Source organism: Etheostoma spectabile, chromosome 3 (genome assembly GCF_008692095.1).
Source record: "Etheostoma spectabile isolate EspeVRDwgs_2016 chromosome 3, UIUC_Espe_1.0, whole genome shotgun sequence".
Lineage (NCBI taxonomy): Eukaryota > Metazoa > Chordata > Actinopteri > Perciformes > Percidae > Etheostoma > Etheostoma spectabile.
Window position 1 is genome coordinate 28,338,671 of NC_045735.1, and position 26,319 is coordinate 28,364,989.

Below are 26,319 nucleotides of genomic sequence, written 5' to 3' on the forward strand. Positions count from 1 at the left end.
CTTCTCCTGCTTTGTGAGCATCAACTATTTTCAGTTTGTTTTCTAGACAACTGCTTACAAGAAGCCATTGTGCTGATTGTTGGGGCAAGGTCAGATGAGTCTGGGCATTTAAAACCTTAAGATTGACATCACCTGGTCTTTCCAGACGATGATTGAGAACAATCCATGAGACTGTCAGGTCTCAGCTTTCCAAAGGGGGCGGTGCATGCTAGAAACTCTGCAGGGTGCCCAAACCTTTACAGACGCCATTTTTTTGTTTTCTGTCATTTTGAAAGTTTAAATGATATATACATATATATATATATATATATATATAAATGTATGCACAGTATACAGTGGGGTTCGAAAGTTTGGGCACCCAGGTAAAAATTTGTCATGTGTGTGAATGGTGAATGGTTCCTGTTATGTAAAAGCGCTTTGAGTAGTAGTAGGTCCATTTATTAATAAAGAGTACTTTCTAAGTAGTCTAGTCCCTCGATCATTATTTTGTTAATTAATTAATTAATTAAATTAATTACTAAATTCAGTAATTAAATTAACATCTTCTAAGTAGCCTTAATTTTATTATCCTATGATTACTAACCCTTTTTGTGTCCCTTGTATTTTTCTCTAAAACTGGGCGAGTCATTATTTGTAGCAAATTAATGACATTTTTTTGAAACAATCAGTGAATCTGTGAGTAATAACGTTGGTTATTGCAATGTGGTAACGCTAGAGGGCGATCATCGGTGAAACGGATTTGTAACTTACAAAAAAAAACTATCACAGAAGAAGAAACAACTAACAGACAAAATGGCTGTGGGACAAACCTAAAGTTAGCTGCCTGGCTAATGTAAACATCCACCAACAGTAGACTGGAGCCTGAGCGACGATAACGTTACCCGATAGATTTCTGACACTGCGAATGAGTGTGTATGTTGACACAAAATTCACGTAGCCAACCTAGAGCATCACCATCAACATAAGGGTTATTCAGCTTGCGTTAGTTAACCTTAGCCTAGGTTAGCTGTTTAATTAGCTTAGCTAGGTAAACACTGGCAGCTAACGTTAGCTGTCGATTCGCTTGTTGATTTGCCGCGCTGACATACTTGTCTAACGTTACATCAGTCGTTCAGAGTGATATGTTAATAAGAGACAACGCTGTTTTAAGAGGATATTCTGTTTTAGAGTTAGCTACTCTGTCAGTTTAGTACTGCGAGAGAAAGGTGCTAGTTATTAGATAATGCTAACAAGTGAATAGGTCAAAGCTATCAAGAGCCCCTAAAAGGAAACCAGCTAGAGCAGCCAGGGCCTTGATTAGCTAACTAATACATTTTGGTCAGTGCTAGAATGAACTACTGTAGCAGGGTGTAATTGACGTGTGGTGAGATCTTGGACTTGAGTCTAGTGAGTCAATGCTGCAGAAAGTTGAACTGCAATCTTGAATGGCTACGGGAACTGTCTTTTACACACGATAATGCACCGTTTAGGTCACTGCAGTGTCACTGTTTTGGTTGTTAAAGTTGTCTGTCTTCTGGTTCCCCCAGCAGTGTTTCTAACTTTGGTGAAGGATGACGAGCCAGCGCCGTGGGATCCATCTGGACCAATCAGAGCTGCTTTGTAAAAAGGGATGTGGTTTTTATGGCAACACTGGCTGGCAGGGCCTGTGCTCAAAGTGCTGGCGAGAGGAAAATCAAAGAGAAAAGCAAAAACAGATTCAGGAAGACTGGGCACTCGCTGAAAGGTTTGTATGTCCTGGGTGCAATTATTCCTAAAAAGCAAATCAATTACCCTATCCTATTGATCCTGTCAATTGTTCCTTTAATGCTTCATTTTGTTGTCTTGCTCTTTTGTCCGCCTGTCCATCTGACAGCTATTACAGTAGTATTTTCTTTCCCCCAGGCTGCAGAGAGAGGAAGAGGAAGCATATAGCAGACATCAGAAGGCCCAATCACAGCCTACCATCACACCCTTCAGCAAGTTTGAAGAAAGAAAAACTAAGGAAAAGTCCAGCAAAGTCAACACAGTTACAAAGTTTTTTACTCCTTCCACAAAAACACCATCAAAAAAAGGTACATACTATTGCACGTACTCAACTGCAAAAGAGGTTAGTCATTTATCAAACCTTTATTTTTAAAGTTTTCATTGTTCTTGATTCAAACAATTACTATATTGTTGTCAAATTATGGTGATATTTATATTCATTTAGCAAGTTAGGCTTGCTTTGATTGAACTTTCTCTCTGCCTGCATTTTTGTGGAATTGGTTCTAATGACCTGGGCAACCTACACACAGTTTGGTTAAAATAACCTTATAGAGTGCACCACATGTTGTAAGGGATATCAGGAGAAAATACTTAGTATATACCTTTTTATTTTATTTATTTTTTCAAGCTTTGATTAGATTACCATTAAATGTCTTCCCCCAGACACTCCTTTTGACACTCACTCCAGCCCAAGCCCCAGCTCCTCTACAAGCCGGCATTCTTCTGTGGACAGTGACTATGCCACGCGGGAGTTCATTGATTTTCTCAAGCCGCTGAAGTCTGGCAGGGAGATCTTCAAACAGTGCCGGGCCTTCACTGAGAGCATGGTCTATAAGCGGGTGAGCTGAAATAAATTTATCATGTTTTTGTGTGTTTTGTAGAAACCATTTAATTCCTGTAAATGAATAGTTATGCAAATATGGACAGCCTGTTGACAAATACACTTTTGCTTCTATTTGTTTTTGATTTAAGATTGTGTTGTTACTCAAAGTCATACAGCCATAATCTGGATCGACAACGGCTCGGGTACAGGATAGTTCCTGGCGCCGCCGGAAGTCCCTCACTTTTCACTTTTTTTGTGTTAACTTTAAACTCCGGGTGCATCAAGCAACATTGACCGAAACCTCAGTGCAAAGTTACACACTGAAAATGGCAAGTTTTTAGGAAACTTTGAATAGTGCAATAAGGCAGGCGTGCTTGTTTTGTTTCGGGAATGGTTGTACAGATTTACAAAGAATATGTTTACGGCATTTACCCTCTATTCTTGGACATTTTGGGACCAATTGGTGGGGATTTGTTATGGACACAATACACACAGCAATACACTGGTAACAGCAAATTATGTTTAACCATGTATCCAGCTAATTTCTATAGCTCACATTACTGTATTGTGTAAACAGTTAAACCGCGTTTTCTTTGCAGGGTGCAAATGTTCCACCAAAACAAGTTCCTTTCCGATGTGTCTGGAGTTTAGCACCGCCCAAGACAATTTTGATTGGTTTAAAGAAATGCAAACAACCCCTGACCGTTTTTTCTCCTATCCAGGAGTGTCTGCTCCTGTTGCCAGACCTTCTGCAGCGCTGTGGAGATATAGGTCTGGCAACGTGAGACTATACAGCACTGATGGCAATGCTGATAGTTTTCAAGTCATTGTGATTGCACCATGTGTCTACTTTCCCCCAGGATTCATCTGTAATAGTGTTCCATTACCACCACTCTCTGAATAAAATGAGCTTGTATTGCTTCAATTCAAATGGAAACTTTTCTTATTTTTATAGCTAGGGAAATCTTGATTGCTTCCGACTGAGATGATGACTGTCACACAGTGTTGTCCCAGGCAACACTCTTTTTTAGCTATCCAGTTTGATATTGACATTAACTATTTCTCCATTTAAAATTGCCTTGTAATTGCCACATTTAAACAGATAACATTATCAAAATTAAAACGATGCACGTTTCACTCTGTCAAATTTGGGCTTGATTTTGACATCTGTTTCTGTACCATTAATGTATTTCTAAGCTACATATTCAATAAAATCTGATCTGTTCATTCCCATTCCTTGTTCAGGACATGGGTGCTGATGAGCTGTCAGAGTGTGTGCAGGACTTCTACCAGAACCTCTCAGACCGCCTCCACACCCAGTTCAAGGGTACTGCTTAACTCTTACACTTAAGAAGAATATGAACAGTGAATATCACTTACATTATTCAGTGTGAAATGTCTTTGCTCGGCATATCTTTGATCTTTGTGCTTCTGTTCCTAGGTTCATCAGATCAGGTAGAGAGTGTTATGGATGAAGTGGAGAAGTACATGATGACTCGTCTCTACAAGGATGTCTTCTGTCCTGAGACCACAGATGATGAGAGGAAAGACCTGGCCATTCAGAAGAGAATCAGGTTAGCAAAGAAAAGTTTTAATGATGCTTAAATTTGCTTCTCAGATAATCCTTCAATTCTATGCATTACCATTGAGCACCAGAAAACACATTTGCAGGTGAAATGGCTGCAACTCAGTCGTTATTGTGATGTGTTACAGAGCCTTGCATTGGGTCACTATTGAGATGCTGTGCGTTCCTGTAGACGAGGAGATTGCTGAGGTGTCGGACAGTGTAGTCAAAGCCATCACAGGTAAGTCTCATTATTTTTCAGAAGGTCATGTTAGGACATCCCCTTGTTATCTTGGCAGTAGCTTTCTAGCAAGATTTTCAGATTAAACTATTTTGTTATTCTTCTCAAATTCCGGCATCATTCCAGATGTGATTGAAATGGATTCAAAGTGTGTGCCCAAGGAGAAGCTGGCATGCATCACCCGTTGCAGCAAGCACATCTTCAACGCCATCAAAATCAGCAAGAAAGAGGCTGCGTCTGCAGATGACTTCCTCCCCACGCTCATCTACATTGTGCTGAAAGCAAACCCACCGCGACTGCAGTCCAACATCCAGTACATCACCCGGTTCAGCAACCCCAGCAGACTGATGACTGGAGAGGACGGTTACTACTTCACTAATCTGGTGAGGAAATAAGTGCACGCTTGCATTTATGTGGTTTATTGTGTGTGTCCCTAAGTTTCCGTTTCCAATTTTTTTTTTGAAGAAGTTGTGGTTCTGTCAAATTGTGGTGTTATCAAGCGCCTATCACCGGTGCTGAAAAATGAAGCCAATGCAGAAACACCTTTCTTAATAATTCAATACTGTTCAATACTTTATAACCAATTATATGAGGGACACAATAGAGAGATGTGGAATAACAAGCAACAAAGGTGCCCGGCCGGACACAACCGTTACTGTTCTATGGGGCCTTAATCCATTAGTGTTTTACATATTAATAATTTATCTATTTATTTATTTTAAGAATTATTTTGGGCATTTCAGCCTTTAATGGAAAGGACAGCTAGGTGAGAAAGGGGAAGACATGCAGGAAATCGTCGACTCGAGCCCTGGACCTTCTGGGTCAAGGCATACACCTCTATAGATGTGCGCCTGTTCTACCGACTGAGCTAACCCGGCTACCATTTAAATACAAAAAAGTTTTTATAAAAGTTTCATCATATTTGCTTTTCAGGTCTGATGTTCTTCTGGTGTCGTCTGTGTTGTGATTGGTCAACAACTAATTTCATTTTCATATTTTTGTCAGTGTAAATTGGTCATGTTCACAAACCTATTCACATTAAAAAGGTCTAAAATAAGATCTGATTGTGTGAGATGCGCCAACTGTCCAATAAAAACCGAATGGAAAAAAGTAACTTTTTTAAATCTCAGTGATTCTGTAATCACAGACTGATGATATCCATGTGAGTTTTTCTTGTACTGACCTTCCACATCCCTCTCCCCAGTGCTGTGCGGTGGCCTTCATTGAGAAGCTGGACGGCCAGTCTCTGAACCTGAGCTCTGAGGAGTTTGACCTGTACATGTCGGGCCAGGCATCCCCCCACTGGCCACAGTCCACTGGAGCTTCTTCCTGCTCCCCAGGCAGCGCCGCTCTCAGTCAGGTCCACAAACGTCTGGATGTGCTAACAGGGCTCGGGGAAAGGCAGGAGAGGGTCATGGAGAAGGCTCGCCAGTTGGAGAGCGACCTCATCGACTGGACAGACGAAGTGGAGCAGAAGGTGCAGAGCGTTCTGGAGAGCTTTCCAGCAGAGACACAAAACCCTACTGCGACCCCGGCTAGCGGGACAGCTTCTGCAGCATCATCAGCAATCGACTCTGATAATGTTGAGAATGAGCACCTGCCCCCACCACTGCAACCGCAAGTGTTTGCTGGCTGATATGCTCTGCTTCAATGAATAAAGAATAGACCTCTGGAGACTTTACGTCACCCTTTCCCTTTTCCCTGGTGTTAAATGTTGCTGTCCGTATGCACATACAAGAGCCATCCGATATGGACCCTCTTTCCACTCCGGCCATTTTTATTCCATTCATCCATCCATAGTCCAAGACGCCCTGAAATTACACTGAACAGCAACAGAACTATTAAATTAAAGGAATAGTATGGCAGAGAGTTTGATGAGAAGATCAATGGCCTCTCTCATGTCTGTACAGTAAGTATGATGCTTAGCTTAGAATGAAGGCTTGACACAAGCCTGGCTTTGTCAAAAGATAACAAAGAGCAATGTCCCAGAGAGAGTGCCAGCGACCACTTTCCCTTTAAGCATTTTGCCCTTGCAACAGTTCCGGTGCAGGTTTTGTGGGAAAGCCCTGATGTTTTGCTTCTATTTCAGTTTCAGGAAAAGCGGACTTGTTCTGGCATCCTTGACCCAGTCATGTCCTTTGGTGTTCCCAGGCTATTTGGGAAATATAACCCCAGCGTGCTGTGAATGGTGCTTTCTCTTTTCACAGATTGGCATCCAGGAGACACATCTGTTGGTCACCCTTGTAGTTACATTTAAGCAGACGGTATAAATTGTTGGATGTGATTTTTAAACATGCTTCTGTTATTATTCGCAGCTTTTCAGAATTTGTTTTTGTTTCTATAATGTGATGTCCATAGTTAAATTGACCAGTGGAAGCTCAAATGGACACACAAAACCTTACAGCCCAAGTAACCCCTAATAGGGAGTTTCCAGTCAAATATGTGGCAAAGGGAAATTAAGAAATCTTTGTAATGCAAAACTTAACTTCCCCTCAGTCAAATAACCCTCCAGCTCATGCTTGTAATTTGTGCTGTGTTTACTGTGTATTTCCCTGTCTAACAGAGAAATAGAGAGATGTGTGACAGTTGTGCATGCGGTAAAATGTGTGTGTGAATGTGTTGCATTGTCATGTTCCGTTAATGTCTGTAAATCATGAAGTTGTGTGTATGGATATTGTGGACTTATTTTCGTGGCAGACCTCACTCTCCAGCCATAAGCTGGATGTACAGAAGTGATTTTATTTTTCTATTTAGTGGCAGGTATCAATTATTTTGGATGCCAAAGGAAATATTAACCCTGTAATATTTACAGTAGTACTCTGGTTTTAAAGAACATTGTTTGAAGATGTGTTACATTGTTACATTTCTAATGATTGAATAGTAAAGTCTTCATCTATATTTTCTAGAGGGTGTCCTATCAAAAGAAAATCAGTTTTTAGGTGATTTGTTTTGGGTTTTTATGCTCCGTTGGAGCTGTTGTATTAAGACGGTGAGAAGTCAAAGACAATGCTGTATTCTGTAACACAATAAGTTCCTAAGTTGCTTTACTAGTGCAGAAAAATTGATATAACCTAACCAATTTTATTTATTTTGAAGCACTTTTCTGTTTGACTTTTTTGAATCTCTTAATTTAGAAGTACATTTAATGAAGGACATAGTGGCTGTATCCAGTTAAAAGGATAACTGGTGAAAACAGTGTTGTTTAACAGTGTCTCTGTATTTGGCAGTCATGTACAGAGTGGCAGAAGTGGTTGGGAGAGTTGTTTGTTATCCTTTGCTCATGAGCTAAGATTTCCTTGTGTTCCTAGTATTTAATCCTTTTTATTCCTGTTAGCAGCACGTATAGTTAATGTGCAGTTGCTGTCCAAAATTAGTTTGGGAACGGACTTTTAATGCAACCCTAAACAATAGCTTGAATAACTTAATATTGCACTGTATGCACAAGCCATTTATCAGGTATTTTACGGACGTTTGTTATTGTTTCACATGGGAGAAAGTAACGCAATACTGTCTTTTATTTAAATGTAACTTATTGGGGCAGTATTGGTTTATTTGCCCCTATGGGTGTGTGATGATGATTAATAAAACTTGAAAATGCATGTGCATTCGGGTGCAGTTCCTCTTCATCGTGTAGTTTCATGTAACTTGTGATTTTGCAAGCTAGGAATAAATAAGGAGTTGGCACACTGATAATTATATGGGTACTATTTTTACAGTTCTGGATCATGGTGGAGTAAGGAAAAAAATAATAATTGTAAAAACTGTACAAAATATAACATTCTGCAATTCATGAACCTTTTCCGCCAGTGAATTGAATATATTATTTTCATTTTGCAGACGAAACGTTTGTAAATGTATTAAGTACTGTCAGATTTGCTGTATAGTAAATAATAAAGCCTAAATACAGTGGAACAGATGTACTATTTAAAATAATAAAACAGTTAGGAAATACATTATAAAGCTGTAAACAATATATTTGATAGTAAATTAAAGTAAGAGGACTTTTTAGTATGAATTTATTTGCGTGTCCTCTATTCTTCTAGCTGCTTGTGGTGTGATTTAGTTAAACTTAAATGTAAAAAAAGATTAACACATACTTTATTGGGCCGGGTTGGCAGTTTGGTGCCTTGCTCACTTCTCCTGACCCCAGCTACCAATCCTCACTCCGTACTTAAAAGACCAACGTAGTAGAATTTTTTTTATAGATAATTGAGTTTGTCATTACCATAAATGTGCCCATGTCATTGCAGAGGGATTTGAAATAGGCACTTATTTACCTTTTTCAACAAAACATATATTGTGATTTGTTTCAAGTCTTCCCGTGTTTATTGCTCAATTGGTGTTGGTAGATTTCAACTGAAATTCAGAATCAGTGAAAATAGGGTGTTTCTTTCACTTCCCTATGTTTTTCCGCTGACATCTCCAGGAAATATACTTTCGATAGGGTCTAGGAATTAAGTAGACATAAATAAAAAGACAAAAGAATATCATTATAAAATTAACATATACACCAGTATATACAGTGTATATACTGTAGATATATATATATATATATATATATATATATATATATATATATATATATATATTTGTTGTATCAATATTTGTTATATCAATCAGAAAAGGAGATAGTCCCTTATATTTTAATACCCATCTATTCTTGTTTGTTGTTTTAAAAAAAGAAAAAGGTAATCCCCTTTAGGTTTCTGTGAAAGTATACACTTTCAGAATGTCATTTCTGAAAAAAAGGATATCCTGTGTGATGTGTTGGAACATCATTTTCACTTCCCTCTCCATGAGAAATAAAAGAATCTCCCTCAGTCTCTGTTGTTCACAAAAAAATTAAAAAATGGACACTGTCATTTTCCTCCTTGGTGAGTTTTCATCCGTTCATTCGTAGCAGCAAATTGTATCATTCTGTTTAAAATATTGTTTTCTACTTTTATTTGTCTCATGCTGGATTGTGTTCCCTTTTCAGTTCTTTCGACACTACCACAGCTTGTAGTAACACAGGGTATGTACCACCTATTCTTCTTATTACATTCTAGATATGGAACACATAACTAAATGGGAACCTTTGTAAGCATACTGTATCAATAGAATCAATCGAGCCACTGAACAGATGGCATTATGTGACTTTAAGTTCATTAATTAACATTTATAATCTAAACCGTGCAGGTATACAGATTCTTTTTGGGAGGGGGTTATACTTGCCCAGCAAACCCATATGTGTGTGTCTCCTTAGCTCCCCATGTGACCTCGTTCAGAGCTGTAGTGGAAATGGTGTCGGGGGATTCAAGAATCTTCTCTGGAGAGGAGGTCCGGCTGACGTGCAGCGTTCCTGATGTCCACAGGTCCTCCTGGACCTACCTGTGGTTCAGGGGATCTAACCAGCTCCTACAGTTTGGGAAGAACCTCACTCTGTGGAAAGCCAAGGTTCAAGACAGTGGGAAATTTTACTGCCAGGGAGTGAGGGACACGGTAATAGGAAACATACACACTCTCCAAAGTCTGCCTTTGGAGATTCACGTGGATGGTAAGATCGTGTTATCAGTATCATTTCATTAGAAATCTCCTTGATTCACATGTGAGGCCCTCTTCTTCCTCTTTTTCCTACTTCTGCTACTCCCGTCAACTCTGAGAACTGGGAACCACTGAACTCCAGCTGCTTTTAAATATTGTATGGCGCCCCGTTGTGTGTTTGTTTTTAGAAAACGTGACCAAATTTTGGTCACATTTAAAAATCTAATATCACTATAAGAGCACATGATGTTATTTTAATGTCACTTTCTTCTCTGTGATCTTTGTTCAGGAGGGTGGGCTATCCTGCAAGTCCCACCTTATCCCGGCCTCGTCGGAGAAACCTTAAAGGTCACATGTCGCGTCCGAGGCACATCCCGACTTCATGAGGTGATTCTGTACAAAGATGGTGTTGAAGTCATGAGACAGAATGGCCTCAGCCCACATTTTTACCTGAATAACTTGACCCTGGAGGACAAAGGAATTTATTCTTGCAGGGCATCGTGGGATGCAGACAGACGTACTCGCTCTGTAATTTCAACTGACGCTTCAGTGCAGGTCTTAGGTGAGTTTACATTCTAAGTTGCAAATGCTGAGTTTGGTGAATTTTCACAAGTTGAATGTATAGTTAGACACATTATTGTCTTTCTTTCCAAAACTTAGAAGAACAATACCACTCTTGTATCTGAGAGCAGCATTGATCTCTTCAAGTAACTCTTCGGCAAGAAAGTGAAGAGCCTTTCCCATAATGTTGAACCATTTGCATAAGATCTTAGCATAATTCAAATAAAATAAATGTCAACGTTCTTTTAAACTATTTGGATGTGTCAGTAATGTTTCTTCTTCTGTGGCTCTATCTCAGAGGTTCTGTCGCAGCCAGTTTTGGAGATTGTGGCGGACCATAACCTGATTCCAGTAAAGAAGCTGAAGCTCATATGCCACGTCCAATACAACAGCCGTGCTCCTGCCCCAGCAATACACTTCTTTTTCTACAAGAATAACAACCGACTGGGAACAGCAACCTCTCAGAACTATGATCTGGTCCAACGGACTCCAGGCCAATACAGCTGCAAGGCCAAGGTGCCTGAGTTGGGCATCTCCAAGGGGAGTGAACCTAAAAGCTTTGGACAAGTAACAGGTACGCAGAAGTAAATGTAACCTGCTGTGTGTCCTTGACTCAAAGTTCAAACCTAAAGTGTCAAAATTGCAAATTGCGAAACTTCTGAGGACAACTTGTGTCTGACCCAATAGGACCACAGATGCTGATTCCTCACGCTCATCATACCAGGGACCCATAGATTTTAGCTCCCACAATCTCATCCCCATTGCCCTCCCTGCCTCATGCAGCTGAGCCAACAGCAGCCTGGTCCTCTCCTCACCGATCCACTGCAACTTCCACTTTTATTCAGCCGGCTGAAGTGAGCACCCAATCTACAGATCCTACACTGAGGCCTTCACAGCCAGCCCCAAGCACTCTGCCATCTACAGCACAGTCTCTCACACAAACTTCTATCCCTCTCCCCCTCAATAAGTCTGAGGAATCTGGTGATATGTCTGGAGGATCTGGTGATCTCCAGACACTGACAAGTGGTGACAAGTTGTCAGACATTACAGAAAATACATGATCTTAAATCAGAGTAATAACATGGACCTGCCACATCTTTAGCCATCTGATATCAATCATATGTACACTGTGCTGCCGGTGCACAATTTTGATAAGGTTAATTGTGTAATATTAATTCTACATGTTACCAAGTGCCATCTTTACGATCTCATCTGTACAAAACTAACTGGATCCGTAGGGCTGATAATAATAACTAATGTCATATTGTGCAATCAAATAAAGCATGAATCATACAGTATGTACTACTGGATTTTATTTTTTAATGAACTCTTTTTTACAACCCTATTGTACAATATTTGGTAGTCCATTTATTAGCAGTATTGGTAGAATAGCATGGGAAATGTATTTACATTAAGAATAATAATACAGTTATATGTCACAGTGATAGTCTCTGGATACTTAACACATACATCATATATTTGTATGTAAGATTTCAATTTATGGTGAATAATGGCATGTTTGCCCTTAGTTACCCTTGTCATGTCGTATATAGTTTTATAGTGAATTTTTTATTGGCTTCTTCTCCCAATTACCTGGGAGGCAATGTATGTGTTTATTCAAGATTTTTCATTGACCAATTTACCAAATGTTTCAGACAGGACAATTTACCCCATATCTATGTTTATTTATAGATATTTTTTGATGCGTGTTAGATGATAAAGGTTGTGTATACAAAAATGTTGTATATATACAATCAGTAAACAAGACTTTTGTTTTTATTCAGAGGGCAACAGGTAAAAAAAAAGAAGATAATAAACATGACCTTGATATTGCCAGTCCTTACATTTTCACACTAGTGTGCAGAAAAGCTTTTCCAGCAGTTCATAAGTAATGAGTGTAGTGTAGCACCGCCAGTATTTGTCCTTTTCAGACTGTGTCTGAGTAAAGCAGGAATCCAGAGAAGATGCTGTCATCCTCAGTGCTGGCATACACCCCATTCCAGTCTCTGAGCGTCTCCATCCACACCTGATCATCCACCGCCAGCCGCAGCACCACCAGAGTGGACGCCTGGTCGATGTCTTGGCCGTACAGAGAGTCCCGCGTCCTTACCCGCCGGGACCCGTTCACTACCAGGGTGGCTCGCAGTGGCTGATTGCGGACGGTGATGTGGAAGGAGAAGACATAAACCCCGGCGTGGATGCATGTAAAGCTGCTGGAAGTGACATTGAAGTGGTTCTCTTCGTTGTAGAAGACTTTGTCGAAGCGGATTGGGAAGCCAGAGGGAGGGAAGGACTTTCTTGGAGAGATACCTACGCTGAAGGCTGAGCGTTTCTGGGGAACTCCTGATCCCTTAGCTCCTTTGAATCCACGAATGCCCCGCTCACCTCTCATCCCAGGGTAACCTCTGTCCCCTTTTGGCCCCATCATCCCTCTTATGCCTTGTGGTCCCTGAGGTCCTGTAAATCCTGGTTCGCCTGGTGGTCCAGGAGGTCCCTGATCCCCTCGGAGGCCTACAGGACCTGAGGAACCATGCTTGCCGTTCATTCCTGGAATGCCCATTGCTCCTGGAATGCCAGGGGACCCAGTGTCCCCTCGCTCACCTTTCTGTCCTCTCTCCCCAAACGTGCCACACTCCCCCTTATCTCCCTTGTCTCCTTTTGGACCTATCCCAACAGCCACTCCTGGAGGTCCAGTTGGCCCCTCTTTTCCCGGTTCTCCTTTCTCACCAGCAGTCCCATTCTGGCCAGGTTCCCCTTTCATCCCACTATCACCTTTGACACCTTGTGACCCTATCTCACCTTTTTCCCCTTTTGAGCCAACATCACCTGCAAGGTAAGGAAAACTATATCAGAACTGTTGAAGCCTGGAAACAATATAAAACAATTAAGCAATTACCGGATCAAGTTGGCACCTTTTTGTCCTGGTTTCCCTGGGACTCCCGGTGGCCCAGCTGTCCCACTGCTACCTCTGTCACCTTTATCCCCTGAGACATTGATTCAATGAACAATATCCAACATAAGCAATGAGAATAATTATTTTTTTAACTAGTGAAGAAGAACAATCTTTTTGATAAGGTCTGTGTAAACGTACTATTCTGAATCACCGTTGTGTAATGTCTGTGTTGTGCCCAAGGGCCGAGTGTTTCATAATATGTCTTTGAATGCAACATACATAATGGGTGCATTCTTTGAATATATGATAATATCATTTTAATGTTTATGTAATTAGTAATTTTAAATGTGCATTTAACCATATTATACTCACCTCTGTCTCCTCTTAATCCCATAGGACCACTCACTCCCGGTGGTCCAGGTAAACCAGCTGCTCCTGCAAGGCCTCTTTCCCCAGGTGGCCCTACATAATGAAACGTAGGCTAAGTTCAAAATGTTGAAAGCAAACAAATTAATTGATTAAACCAAAAGCATTTTTCTCAAATGCGCTTTATCAGTAAGTCTCATACCTGCCATTCCTGTGTCTCCCTTTGGCCCCCTGGGGCCTCTCTCAGGGGGACAGCACTCGCAGAAGTTGAAATAGCACTCGTTGTAATCTAGAGTGTAATTCTCGGGGCCAGCACCAGGGGGCTCAGTGCTGTCTCTGTAGTACTGTGGCCGGACCTGATTTGGATAGGTGGTCCTCTCAGTGGTTGGCAGCGGATGGGGCTCCACAGGATTTGCGCTCGGCACTATCTTGAGAGTCTTGGGCATGCTGGTGGTCACAGGGCTGTGCACGGTGATCTGAGGGACGGGTTTCTTGGTGTACTGGTACTTTGGCTTCTGTGTAGTCTTAGCTTCAGCGCAGGACACCACAGTGAGTGTAACCACAACTACAACCACAAGGGTAGACTGACAGGAGATAATCCTCATGGTTGAATGGGATCTGAGAACAGAGTTTAAAGGCTTGTTGTTTGTCTACACTCATTTCATTTTCCATCCACTTTAGATAAAGACAAGAGGTTACAAAAATAGCACATCTGATCAGCAGTTCACTGTTACAAACCACTCAGCATTGTTTCTTCAATTTGGATTGTTTCTCTTTGTTTCTCTTTTAGCAGTCATGTGCCATGGTGACTCAAAGAGTCTGCAGTTTGACTATTCAAAGCTGATTTTATGGCTGTGTATTAGTTAATTCTGTTGCTACAAAGTTTAGCTGCAACAAAAACCTGCACACTCATCATCTTTATCAAGATCACTACAATCCTCAACATATGTCATTCTTCTTTATACATAAAAACAATAATTTAATAAGTAACCCATCAATCAACTTTATGTGCAAAATGTATAATTTAGTAAAATTAATAAGACTCACCCAGTTATGCATAAGTGGTAGGTCATTTATCCTCTCTAGCGGTTTGGAGGCAGCGCCAGGAGCTCCAGGTCTCTCTGATATCCCTGCCAGGCTTGGGCAAAAGAACATCCCCACCAATGAGAGTGTCTGCTTGGAAGCACAGGGGGAGGTCTGAAATCCAACTACGGCGGGCTGGATCTGACCCAAGGAGAACCACTGTGCTGTGGCCCATTCTCTGTACCCCTGTTGTGTAGAAAGGTGCTTTTGTGACACGGGATACAGCACCCGCCAGGAGCACTCCCTCGCTGCGAGCTAGGCGAGGAGCAAAGGCCGTGGGGCAATGGGTCACCCGATATGGGAGGCATTCCTCCAACATCCAACCTACTACCCAGGCTCTTAGGGTGGGACAAAGCCAAGTAAAGAGGGTTCTATGACAGAGGCCAGGGCACTACAACACTGCAACTCTTTTTAAAAGTGTAGGTTTGGACAGTATTCTGCATGAAGGTGCAAACTGTATTTTACATGTATGGTACCACTCAGTTGCACGTTGACACTTTAAAGTATGCCAAGATATCTGCAACAATTAAATTTAAAATGACTAAGATCTGCAAGCTGGCATGCAGCACAGGGGGCTAAGTATTTACAATCTACTGGTACTTGGTGAACATCCAGAAGAAAGCTTTAGCCTTAAAAGCACTGATAATCTCCTCACTCAACAGTTGCTAAACCTGAGCTGTTTGTCAAAGGAACCAGCTTATCTCATTTAAATCAGTGCAGTTGCAATGCTTGCCTGATCACTGTGACCAACTTTCTGCACATGAGCCCCCAAGATTGCTGGCAGCTACATTTGCTAACTATGATTTATACTGTGTTGCTGGACAAAGATTCTTTATTACGCTGTAACAAGATAGCATTGGGTTTTTATAGAAAAGTGATTTTCTGGTAGCTGTCTAGTTGAAACTCTTGACTGGCCAGTGAATGAATGTTTGAGCAACGGACATGCTTCAGTTGTCAAAGACCTCACGTCCTCAGAGGGATCCATGACCAGCCATGAGTGAGCAGGAAGAAGGGAAATGAAGTTTGGGAAACAGAGAGGGGTGATGGTGGGATGAGGGCCACTAAATAGGAGAAGATTGTGTTTATTTAAACCATTTTTTATCTTCTTGTGTAGGCTACTTTCCTTTACCTCCTAACCACTTCTCCCTCCTTCCCAGCAGCTCAGATGAAGTGTTCCTGACTTACCCCTCCATAAAAGGCGAACAGATGGAGAGTAAGATATGCAGCTGAGTCCTGAGAGAGGGGTTCCTCTGGGGTTCTCCATGCCCGACCTCAACCCCCATCGTCTCTCAGCTACATTCAGACCACACACAACAGCAGCGGTCAGCTTACAGTGCCCAGCTGGTCACAGAGGACTCAGGCGCCGCTCACCTGTCCCTTCATGTAACACTGGCACCGGCCCTGCCCTCAGCCTCCATCCATACACACTGGAGAGCGCTGGATAAGGAAGAGTTAACTTACTCAACAGGTGCAGCCGAGCAGAGAGAGGACCTAAGATGACTTGGATGGATGGAGGCGTATTGCCTTACATTAACCCTATTCATGTAAGCGAGATCCTGAAGCTGCAGTGAATGCGTATAGAGAGGTTGAGAATGAGACAATAAGATAGAGACTTGTTTAGTAACCAACACAGCAACAGCCACTATCTGTATGATTATTCCAGTGCTACCAAGGCCATAGACAGTTTATTGTTCTTCACTGTGGGATCTTATCAAAGGAAATCTAGATCCTGCAGAATTAGCAGCTAATGACTATGGCAGGAGATTTGCTGGCAGTGAAGACACAGAGTACAAAACAAACTTCTCCTGTCAGACATTTCTAATGTGCTCAAAGTTGGTTGTGTAAACATGATGGCCTTTTCCACAAAAGCTGTTTGAAGAAGCACAACAGACACAGATCAACGCAGATCTACAACACATTAAAAAGGAACTAGAGTATGCATTTCCTGCAGAAAATGCTTGTGGATGCTGAAAAGCAAAATTGCTAAAGCTAATCTGTATTTCTGACATAACTGCACAGAAGAAGGTGAAAACGTGAGAAAAGTTGAAAAGTGGGAATGTTTTTAATTAGTATTCATTCAGATGTTGAATGATACCGAAAATGCCCCAAAAATAATCTTTAAAAAGAAAGAAAGAAAGATGAAGCACACAAATACACACATTATAATGTATACATAATAAATATAAATCAATTGTAATGTGTTATTGTTCATATTTGGCTGTGTGTAATTGTAATTATTCTACATCCAGCCTTAATCAAGCCTTGCCCTGACTTTGATGTTTAATTATCACACCTTTTTATTTATTTCACTACTTGCTTCTGAGACAACGCTGCAGAGGAGGCTCTGGCTAGTCCACACAGGATTAAAGGACGAAAGAAAAACGTGTTCTGGTTGATTGGCATTCCTTTAAACCAATCAAAAGCGCTGAACGGAGCACCGTTGCAGCTGGAAAAAAAGCCTTGGGAAGGAACTTCTTTTGGTGGATGTTGAAAAAACAGTGATCCAAAAGTCATAGTCTAGTGTGTTGAAAAAAGTGATAAAAGGTCATAATATAGTATGTCAAAGTATAGTATAGTATGTAGAAAAAAGTGATAAAAGGTGATATAGTATGTCCAAAAAGTGGTAAATAAGACATATAATAAGTCGAAAGAAATTAAAAAATAGTCATAGTAAAGAATGTCAAAAAAGTGATAAAAAAGTAACATAGTATGTTGAAAAAGTGATAAAAAAAGTCAAGTTTTGCATGTTGAAAAGAGTCATAGTATAGTATGTCGAAAAAAGAGATAAAAAATTCATAGCATAGCATGACAAAAAAAGTGTTCAAAATGTCAAAGTATGTATTATTTTTAAAGTGATTAAAAAAAGTCACAGTATAGCATGACAAAAAAATTCATAAAAAAGTCATGTTATAGGGTGTCGATCAAAGTGATAAATAAGTTATGACTACTACTATGGTATAGCATGTCAGAATAGTCATAGTATGGTATGTCAAAAATGTCATAGTATAATATGTTGAAAAAAGTGATTAAAAAGTCATGGAATTGCATGTTGAAAAAAGTCCTAGTATAGCATGTCAAAAAAAGAGATAAAAAAGTCATATTGAAAAAAGTAATAAAAAACTCGGAATAGTAGGTCAAAAAAGTAATAAAAAGAGATAGCATAGAATATAAAAAAGTGATTAAAAAAAAAGTCATAGTAATGTAAATCAAAGTAGGAGTGATAAATAAATCATAGTATAGTATGTCGCAAAAGGTGATAAAAAGTTATAAAAGTTTGTTGAAGAACTCATAATATACCATGTCGAGAAAACTGATGAAAAAAAGTTATAGGATAACACGTCAAAAATGGGATAAAAAGTCATAGTATTGTATGTGGAAAAAAGTCATAATTTGACATAGTATAGAATGTAGAATAAAAGTTATAAAAAACTAATAGTTTACTATGTCGAGAAAAGTGATTAAAAAGTCATCAAAAAGTCATAGTATAGTTTGTAGAAAAGGTGTTAATAAGTCATAGAATAATTTGTTGAAAACAGTGATAAGAAAGTCTTAGTATATTATGTTGAAAAAAGTCTATTAATCATACTACAATATGTCAAAAAAAGTCATAGTATGGTATGTCAAAAAAGTGATATAAAGTGTCATAGTATAGTATGTTGAAAAAGGTTATAGTATGGTATGTCAAAAAAGTCATAAAAAATATGGTATAGTATGTAGAAAAAAAGTCATAAAAAAGTCTATAAAAATATATATATATGATAAAAAAACTCATAGAATAGAATGTTGAAAAAGTCATAGTAAGGTATGTCATAGAAAAAGTGTGTAGTATAGTATGTAGAAAAAGTAATAATAAGTCATAGTACAGTATGTTGAAAAAAGTCATAGCATAGTGTGTATAAAAAAAGTGATAAAAAAAGGACATAGTAGAGTATGTGGTGTTTTAAGGTGGTGGTGGAGCAGTGGCTATGACATAAGCGTTTGGTGTGTGTCATATCCACATAGCCAGTAGGTTTGATTCCCACAGCGACACATCAACCAACATATCACCATGAGCAAGACACAATGCTCCTAGTTGCTCCAGGTGTTTGACCTCTGACATATATACCAGTTGTAAGTTGCTTTGGGTAAAAGCATCAGCTAAATGACATGTATTATTATGTCAAAAAAAGTCAATGTATAGTATGGATATCAAAAGAATATACTATGAAAAAGTCATAGAATAGTATAGTATGCTGAAGAAAGTGATAAAAATATCATGAAGGTCAAAAACAGTGATAAAAAGTAATAGTATAGAATGTCTAAAAAAGTAATAGGATAGTATGTTGAAGAAAGTGATAAAAAGTCATAGTTTAGTATATCAAAAAAAGTTATGCAAAAGTCATAATATAGTAGGTAGACAACTGTGATAAAATGTCCCAGTTTATTATGTCGTAAAAAGGGATGAAAAAGTCATAGTGTAGTAGGTCGAACACAGTGATAAAAAGTCATAGTGTAGTGTAGGTCAAACACAGTGATAAAAAGTCATAGTGTAGTGTAGGTCGAAAAAAATGATTAAAAAATCATAGTTTGGTATGTTGAAATAAGTAATTAAAAAGTCATGCTATAGCATAGCGAGAAAAAGTAATACAAAAAGTCATTGTATGCTATGTGAAAAAATTGAAAAGAAACCACAGTAAAATATTTCAAAAAAGAGATTAAAAAAAATCAAAGTATAGTGTGTCGACAAAGTAATTAAAAAAGTTATAATATGGTAGGTGAAAAAAGTGATAATAAGTCATAGTATAATTTGTTGAAAAAAGTGCTAAAAAGTCATAATAGAACATGACAAAAAAATTGATTAAAAAAGTCATAGAAGAAGACAGTATGTCATAAAAATGATAAATAAGTTATAGTGTAGTACGTCAAAAAAGTGATAAAAAGTCATAGTATAGTACTGTGTGTCAAAAAAAGTCATAAAAAGACAGTATCATATGTAGAAAAAAAGTCATAAAAAAGTCATAGTATTGTATTTCGACAAAAGTAATAAAAAGTCATAGTATAGTATGTGGAAAAAGTCATAAAAGGTCATAGTGTAGTATGTCAAAATCTTTTTTTTAAAGTCATAGAATCTTGAAAATGTCATAGTATGGAATGTCGAAATAAGTAATAGAAAAGTCATGCTATAATATATCTAAAAAAAATGATAAAAAGTCATAGTATTATATGTAAAAAACAAATTGAATAGAAGCCATAATAAAGTATTTAGAAAAGGGATAAAAAAGAAATCAAACAAAAGTGTGTCAAACAAAGTGATAAAAAGTCATACTATGTTGAAAAAAGTTATACAAAACTAATATTATACTATGTCAAAAAAAGTGTAATATGTATAATAATAATAATAGTATAATATGTAGAAAAGGTGATAATAAGTCATAGTATAATTTGTTGAAAAAGTAATTAATGTGGAGAAAAATCATACAAAGACAGTATAGTTTGTAGAAAAAAAGTCATAATAAAGTAATAGTACAGTATGTCGAAAAAGGTCATAGTATGGTATGTCAAAAAAAGTCATAAAAAGACATGGTGTAGTATGTAGAAAAAAAGTCATAGTATAGTATGTCGAAAAAGGTCATAGTATGGTATGTCAAAAAACTGAGAAAAAGTCATAGTGTTTTATGGCGAATAAGTCACAGTATAGTATGTAGAAAAAGTGGTAATAAAGTCACAGTGTAGTGTATAGAAAAAGTTATGATATAGTGTGTCAAAAAGTCATAGTAGAGCATGATGAAAAAACGTATAAAAAAAGTAATATTATAGTATGTCGATCAAAGTGATAAATAAGTCATTGCATATTATATCAAAAAAGTCATAGCATAGTGTCAAAAATGTTATAGTATAGTACGTCGAAAAAAATTGATTAAAAAATCATAGTACAGATTGTTGATAGAGTAATAAAAAAGTCATAGTATACAGTAGTATGTCAAAGAAAGATAATAAAGTCACAGTGTAGTATGTGGAAAAAAGTTATAATATATTAAATATAATATAGTACTGTATGTCAAAAAAGTGATGTAAAAAATAGTAAGTCAAAAAAAGATTAAAAACGTCATAGTATAGTATGTTTAAATTGTTATGGTATAGTATGTCAAAAAAGTGATTAAAAAGTCATAGTACAGTATGTCAAACAAGTGATATGTAGTCATAGTACAGATTGACAAAAAAAGTGATAAAAAAGTCATAGTATTGCACGTTGAAAAAAGTCAGTATAGTATGTCAAAAAAAGACAAAAAAGTCAGTGTAGTATGTAGAAAAAAAGTTATAATATCAAAAAATAGTTACTATGTCAGAAAAAGAGGCGGTGGTAGTAGCTCAGTCAGTAGGGAGTTGGGTTGGGAACCTGAGGGTCGCTGGTTCAAGTCTACATAAAAACCAACGTATGATGCTGGAGAGGGTGCTGCCAAGGTGCTCTTGAGTAAGGCACCAAAACCCCAACATGGGCAGTCCTCTCACTGTGATGTCTCTCCATTTAGTGCAAGTATGCTTTAATAAAGAATACATTATTGTCATTATTATTGAAAAAGTCATAGTATAGTATGTCGAATAAAGTAATAGTGTAGTGAGTGAACAAAAGTTATGAAAAAAGGTCATTGTGGAATATGTCTACAGCAGCACACTCTGAAATATACCACAATGTAAAAGAACTAGTCAAAAGGGAATTCTTGGCTCTATAGTGTTTTCTTAACCAGATTCAGAGCCTTGTGATGATTCTACTTGTGCATACCTTAAGATTATTGTTATTACATCTGTACATTGAGGAAAATATGATTTTGTTATTTGACCACTTGGTGGCAGACTTCTGATATAGATTTAACCACAAGGATCCTGCATGCACACAAAAAATATATATAATATTTACAATATCCAGAGGAAGACGTTGCTTTAAGAAGTTTATTTAGGAGCACAAACCTGCTTCTTTATTAAGCTGCTCTGCTCTTCACCAATTTTACAGCCAAACGTAGCACAACATTTCCATTTGAAGTCCATTGACCATGTCAGGGTTTGGCTCCAGTTGTGGTTTAACGCCTTGCTGGGCTTCGTTTTTTATCATGCCAACCACTCCTAGACTCATATTGACTGATTCCTAGATCAGATATAATGTACCGTGGAGCTGGGAGCTGTGTCATGAGGAGAATTCCTCCTCCAGCTTTGACCAACAAGGCATGTCAAGAATTGCACAATCCCGCTAAATGGCACAGCACAAGCCTCGTCTGATTGCACCAGGGTCAGTAAAGAAATAAAGTTGGTGTACACATGCAGTAGAACATGAAACAATAGATTAATTTATCCTCAAATCATGATGCAGCAATCCTGTACATGATCTCTTTTGCAGATGCAAGTACATTCACAAATCATGTCACTACTTAGGCTTTTGTGTCTTATTTAATAAATAAAGAAGGAAAATGTAGAAGTAGAGAAGCTTGTTGGCTGACAAAGTATAAATGTATGAAAGTGTATTCTATATCCATAAAACGGTTGACTTAGTATGAATGGGACTTTTGGGAAAACAACCTTTTCTTATCATTAAAAGTTAAAATGTGGTTCCAAGAGTGTTTAACTAAGACAGTGCACACACACACACACACGCCCATCCATGCAAACAACGTTCCCTGAAAACAGGCCTGTTAAATGACACTATTGTATTCACGTTGTATTTTCATGTACTGTCTCTCTTTTTTCTGTTACCGACTTTTAGATTAAAAAACTACCAAATCATTGCAATTGCATTACAATAAATCACAACACTGAGTCATACAATTAACAGGAAAACATTCAGATTATTGGTCACATTAGTTGATCATACAATACAATGTAGAATGAATCTGATGTCTTTAAAATGTACTGATTTTAGGGCAAACATTGTATTAAGATAAAAACTGGAGCAAATAACACAATATTAATAAAATTGACTGACTTGGCTCTGTAAAAAAACTAACACAATATCTTGCAAGTTGCCTATTTCAGGTAATAGATGCTGTGGATATCATTAGCCTGAAAGGCTGTGCTGTAATTGGAGGATGTGTACTGTTATTGTCAATACAATGTGCATTACTAACACACCCAATACATGTGTTTAAAGATATAATAGAATACATTTCTGCATTATTGTCGTAATTTTGACCCCTTTAGTTGTTCTAACTTCCATCAAAACAAGTGAAACACAAAATTATACAGAGTAATTGTAAATCATACAATGTCACAAAATTATACCCAGTAACAGTAAAACAGAACTTCTCTTAAAACACATAATTTTTTCATTACAAACAATAAACAGCTGTCACTTAAACTCTCCATCCAGTCTACAGTCTTTGAACCTCTCTGTCTGTGGACGTGACAGTTGCCTGGATTCCAAAGTAAACACAGCAGAAACAATACACCACCCCTATGAGTGGTTCTGTAGTCCGCAGATTAACAAAGAAAGATTGCTTTGTTTACACCTTGTCATTATGGAGATAACCCCTGGCCTCTTTCTTTATGGGATGCAAAGTAACATCCGAAGTTCCTCATAGACTCCAACGCAGACTTGCACCCCGTAGGATTGCACAAGAAAACGCTGGACCACAGAGGAGAGGAAGTTAGGTGAAGGAAAGGAAAGGACAGGAGAGAAAGACAGAGGAGAGGAGATTACAAATGAAATGAAACATGATGGAGAGGAAAGAAAAGGATATGTGAAAGGAAGAGAGAAATGGAGATGTAAGAAAGGAAAGGAAAGAAAAAACATTGGAAAGAAAATGTGTGGAGAGGAGAGTAAGGGTAGGAAAGGTAAGGAAGAGGTAAAGAGTAAATGCAGGGAGAAGAAAGAAGAAGAAGGTAATGGAAAGGAAATGTAAGAAATGAAATGAAATGAAGGGAAAATTAAAAAAGAAATAAGAGAAAGGTAAGGAATAGTGACGGCTTCAGTGGTACCTTAGGATGAGCTTACATGTGCAAGTTCAGAAGTCAGGGTGTTGCAGCAACTGGGAAAAAACAGGATGGAGGTTTCCAGTTGCGAGGCATAACCATGGTTACCTGATGAGTCCCTAAACTGATAACAATGTCCTCATCCACTATTGATTTAACACTATTCTACCAGCAAGTCTTTAAAACGTGTTTTGCTTATCCTTAATCAAATTAAATTCAGCTTTATTTATAGAATCAAATCAGAACGAGAGTTATCTCAAGACATTTTACAGAAAGAGTAGGTCTTGACCACACTCCATAATTTACAAAGTTCAATACAACAATTCCAGTAATTACCCCAAGAGCAAGCATTTAGTGCGACAGTGGCAAGAAAAACTTCCTTTTAAGGTGCCGGTTGGGGGTTTGATGAAACTAATGGAACTATGACTAGAAATAGCAGTTGTAGTAGTTCATGGCATAGTAGGGCACTACAGGGCGTTATTGGGTATAGCAGGGCACTGCGGAGCATAGCAGGGCGTAGCAGGACGTAGCAGGACGTAGCATGGTGAAGCCGGGCACTGCAGAGCGTAGCCGGGCATAGCAGGGCGTAGCAGGACGTAGCATGGCGAAGCAGGGCACTGCAGAGCGTAGCCGGGCATAGCAGGGCGTAGCAGGACGTAGCAGGACGTAGCATGGCAAGGCAGGGTACTGCAGAGCGTAGCCGGGCATAGCAGGACATAGCAGGACGTAGCATGGCAAAGCAGGGCACTGCAGAGTGTAGCCGGGCATAGCAGGGCGTAGAGGACGTAGCATGGCAAGCGGGCACTGCAGAGTGTAGCCGGGCATAGCAGGCGTAGCAGGACGTACAGGACGTAGCATGCAAAGCAGGGCACTGCAAGCGTAGCCGGGAATAGCAGGACATAGCAGGACGTAGCGACGTCGCATGGCGAGCAGGCACTCAGAGCGTAGCCGGGCATAGCAGGGCGTAGCAGACGGCAGACGTAGCATGGCAAAGCAGGGCACTGCAGAGCGTAGCCGGCGCGGAGCATGAGCAGCCGTAGCAGGACGTAGCAGGACGTAGTATGGCAAAGCAGGGCACTGCAGAGCGTAGCCGGGCATAGCAGGGCGTAGCAGGACGTAGCAGGACGTAGCATGGCAAAGCAGGGCACTGCAGAGCGTAGCCGGCATAGCAGGGCATAGCAAACATAGCAGGACGTAGCATGGCAAAGCAGGGCACTGCAGAGCGTAGCCGGGCATAGCAGGACATAGCAGGACGTGGCAGGGCGTAGCAGGACGTAGCATGGCGAAGCAGGGCACTGCAGAGCGTAGCCGGCACTAGCAGGGCGTAGCAGGAACGTAGCAGGACTTAGCATGGCAACAGCAGCACGCAGAGCGTAGCCGGCATAGCAGGACAATAGCAGGACTAGCTGCAACGCGGCCACTGCAGACGTGAGCGCGGCATAGCATGACCTAGCCAGTACGTTGCAGGGCCCGTAGAGACGTACAGTATCACAGGCCAGCAGGGCACTGCAGAGCGTAGCGGGCACAGCAGGGCGCGGGGCAGGACCACAGCAACAGCTGTGGCCATGGTTTAGGTGCCATCCTAATCCAAGGAAAACTGCTGGGCGAACAAAAACACAAGTACTCCCCAGAGCTATGTTATTGACAAGCATTTCTTAACATGGATTTGAATTGTTTCTGTGGCCAGAGACCTCAGGTAAACACAGCTTTGTGGACATTGAAGCGTTGCCTACTATCTGCAGCAGGGAACGCGAAGCCCCCGGGTACTCATGTACGCACTGTCTAGGTAGAACTGGTTAGGTGGCTCTGCCTCTTATTGTGCAAAATCCCTTTATGTGGTAGTGTCAATTGTGTCAAGATTGTGTGATCCAAAAGCCTTTGTTTAGCTTCTTCTTGTTTTCAAAATAACTGCTCTGCTTGACTAAAGGAATAACAAAGTCAATATACTGTGTGAATACATAGTTTAAACCATCAGTATGCACAGACATTCATGTCAAACACAAACGAGGATGAGAAAGACAACAGTCGTCTAGGTTTCTTCAGATGTCTTTATTTTCTGAATATTGCAGTGATGTGTTGCTGTCATGTATAAATGAAACATTGATTTTGGTGAACGATGAAAAAAATGTATTCTTAAATTAGGAAATGTCGAGGACAGCTACAACTGTTTAATTGTCATGAAACTACAAACTGGAACAATATAAAAGGTGGAAAAACAAACTTAAGAACAAATCATGTGTTATTAATGGAGAACACAGATATAAATAATCAAATGGGTTTGGTAATTGACATTGTAACCAGCCAAGCATTTACCATTGTATATAAATATCTAACTACATATAAAAAAGGAACTTGAGATCATGATTAAACTGTAGTCAGCGAGCCCTTTAACAAATCTCCACAAATGATCAAAGGTGATCTTAACCCTTGTGTTGTCCTCGGGTCAAATTGACCTGGTTCAAAGTGTTTTATATCAGAAATATTAGATTTCTTTCAACCAAATTGCCCAAAAATTCTTCAGTTAAAATTAATGATTACTTTCATTTTTTGGGTGTTTTATTTAATCTTATAGAATTTGAATTTTT

At 39.2% G+C, this 26,319-nt stretch overlaps 3 protein-coding genes across 3 annotated transcripts; 2 read left to right on the top strand and 1 right to left on the bottom strand.

Annotated features, from left to right (window-relative positions):
* Positions 1-725: 725 nt before the first annotated feature.
* On the top strand, positions 726-7,976 carry LOC116672653 (rab5 GDP/GTP exchange factor). Its single transcript, XM_032504574.1, has 9 exons — positions 726-912; positions 1,527-1,723; positions 1,882-2,051; positions 2,407-2,582; positions 3,812-3,893; positions 4,008-4,140; positions 4,280-4,371; positions 4,498-4,754; positions 5,576-7,976. The coding sequence occupies exons 2-9, from the start codon at positions 1,551-1,553 to the stop codon at positions 6,005-6,007; spliced, it is 1,515 nt and encodes a 504-aa protein (XP_032360465.1). The 5' UTR covers positions 726-912; positions 1,527-1,550; the 3' UTR covers positions 6,008-7,976.
* Positions 7,977-9,120: 1,144 nt separating this feature from the next.
* On the top strand, positions 9,121-11,753 carry LOC116672685 (uncharacterized). The gene is made up of 7 exons (XM_032504576.1): positions 9,121-9,245; positions 9,350-9,385; positions 9,617-9,907; positions 10,184-10,456; positions 10,754-11,029; positions 11,143-11,182; positions 11,213-11,753. The coding sequence occupies exons 1-7, from the start codon at positions 9,221-9,223 to the stop codon at positions 11,514-11,516; spliced, it is 1,245 nt and encodes a 414-aa protein (XP_032360467.1). The 5' UTR covers positions 9,121-9,220; the 3' UTR covers positions 11,517-11,753.
* Positions 11,754-12,020: 267 nt separating this feature from the next.
* On the bottom strand, positions 12,021-15,029 carry otol1b (otolin 1b). The gene is made up of 5 exons (XM_032504575.1): positions 14,762-15,029; positions 13,917-14,332; positions 13,721-13,810; positions 13,368-13,439; positions 12,021-13,281 (listed from the first exon to the last, which is right to left on the bottom strand). The coding sequence occupies exons 1-5, from the start codon at positions 14,785-14,787 to the stop codon at positions 12,383-12,385; spliced, it is 1,503 nt and encodes a 500-aa protein (XP_032360466.1). The 5' UTR covers positions 14,788-15,029; the 3' UTR covers positions 12,021-12,382.
* Between the last annotated feature and the right edge of the window lie 11,290 nt (positions 15,030-26,319).

Bases quoted from the DNA above. Each gene is read 5' to 3' on its own strand.
- LOC116672653 (XM_032504574.1), top strand. From the start codon at position 1,551: ATGACGAGCCAGCGCCGTGGGATCCATCTGGACCAATCAGAGCTGCTT. The intron at 4,141-4,279 runs GTTAGCAAAGAA...GATGTGTTACAG, and splicing joins GCCATTCAGAAGAGAATCAG to AGCCTTGCATTGGGTCACTA. The intron at 4,372-4,497 runs GTAAGTCTCATT...GCATCATTCCAG, and splicing joins TGTAGTCAAAGCCATCACAG to ATGTGATTGAAATGGATTCA.
- LOC116672685 (XM_032504576.1), top strand. From the start codon at position 9,221: ATGGACACTGTCATTTTCCTCCTTG. The intron at 9,246-9,349 runs GTGAGTTTTCAT...TTCCCTTTTCAG, and splicing joins CACTGTCATTTTCCTCCTTG to TTCTTTCGACACTACCACAG. The intron at 9,386-9,616 runs GTATGTACCACC...GTGTCTCCTTAG, and splicing joins ACAGCTTGTAGTAACACAGG to CTCCCCATGTGACCTCGTTC.
- otol1b (XM_032504575.1), bottom strand. From the start codon at position 14,787: ATGACCTACCACTTATGCATAACTGG. The intron at 14,333-14,761 runs GTGAGTCTTATT...CTCTGTTCTCAG, and splicing joins TACCACTTATGCATAACTGG to ATCCCATTCAACCATGAGGA. The intron at 13,811-13,916 runs GTATGAGACTTA...TTCATTATGTAG, and splicing joins GGGAGACACAGGAATGGCAG to GGCCACCTGGGGAAAGAGGC.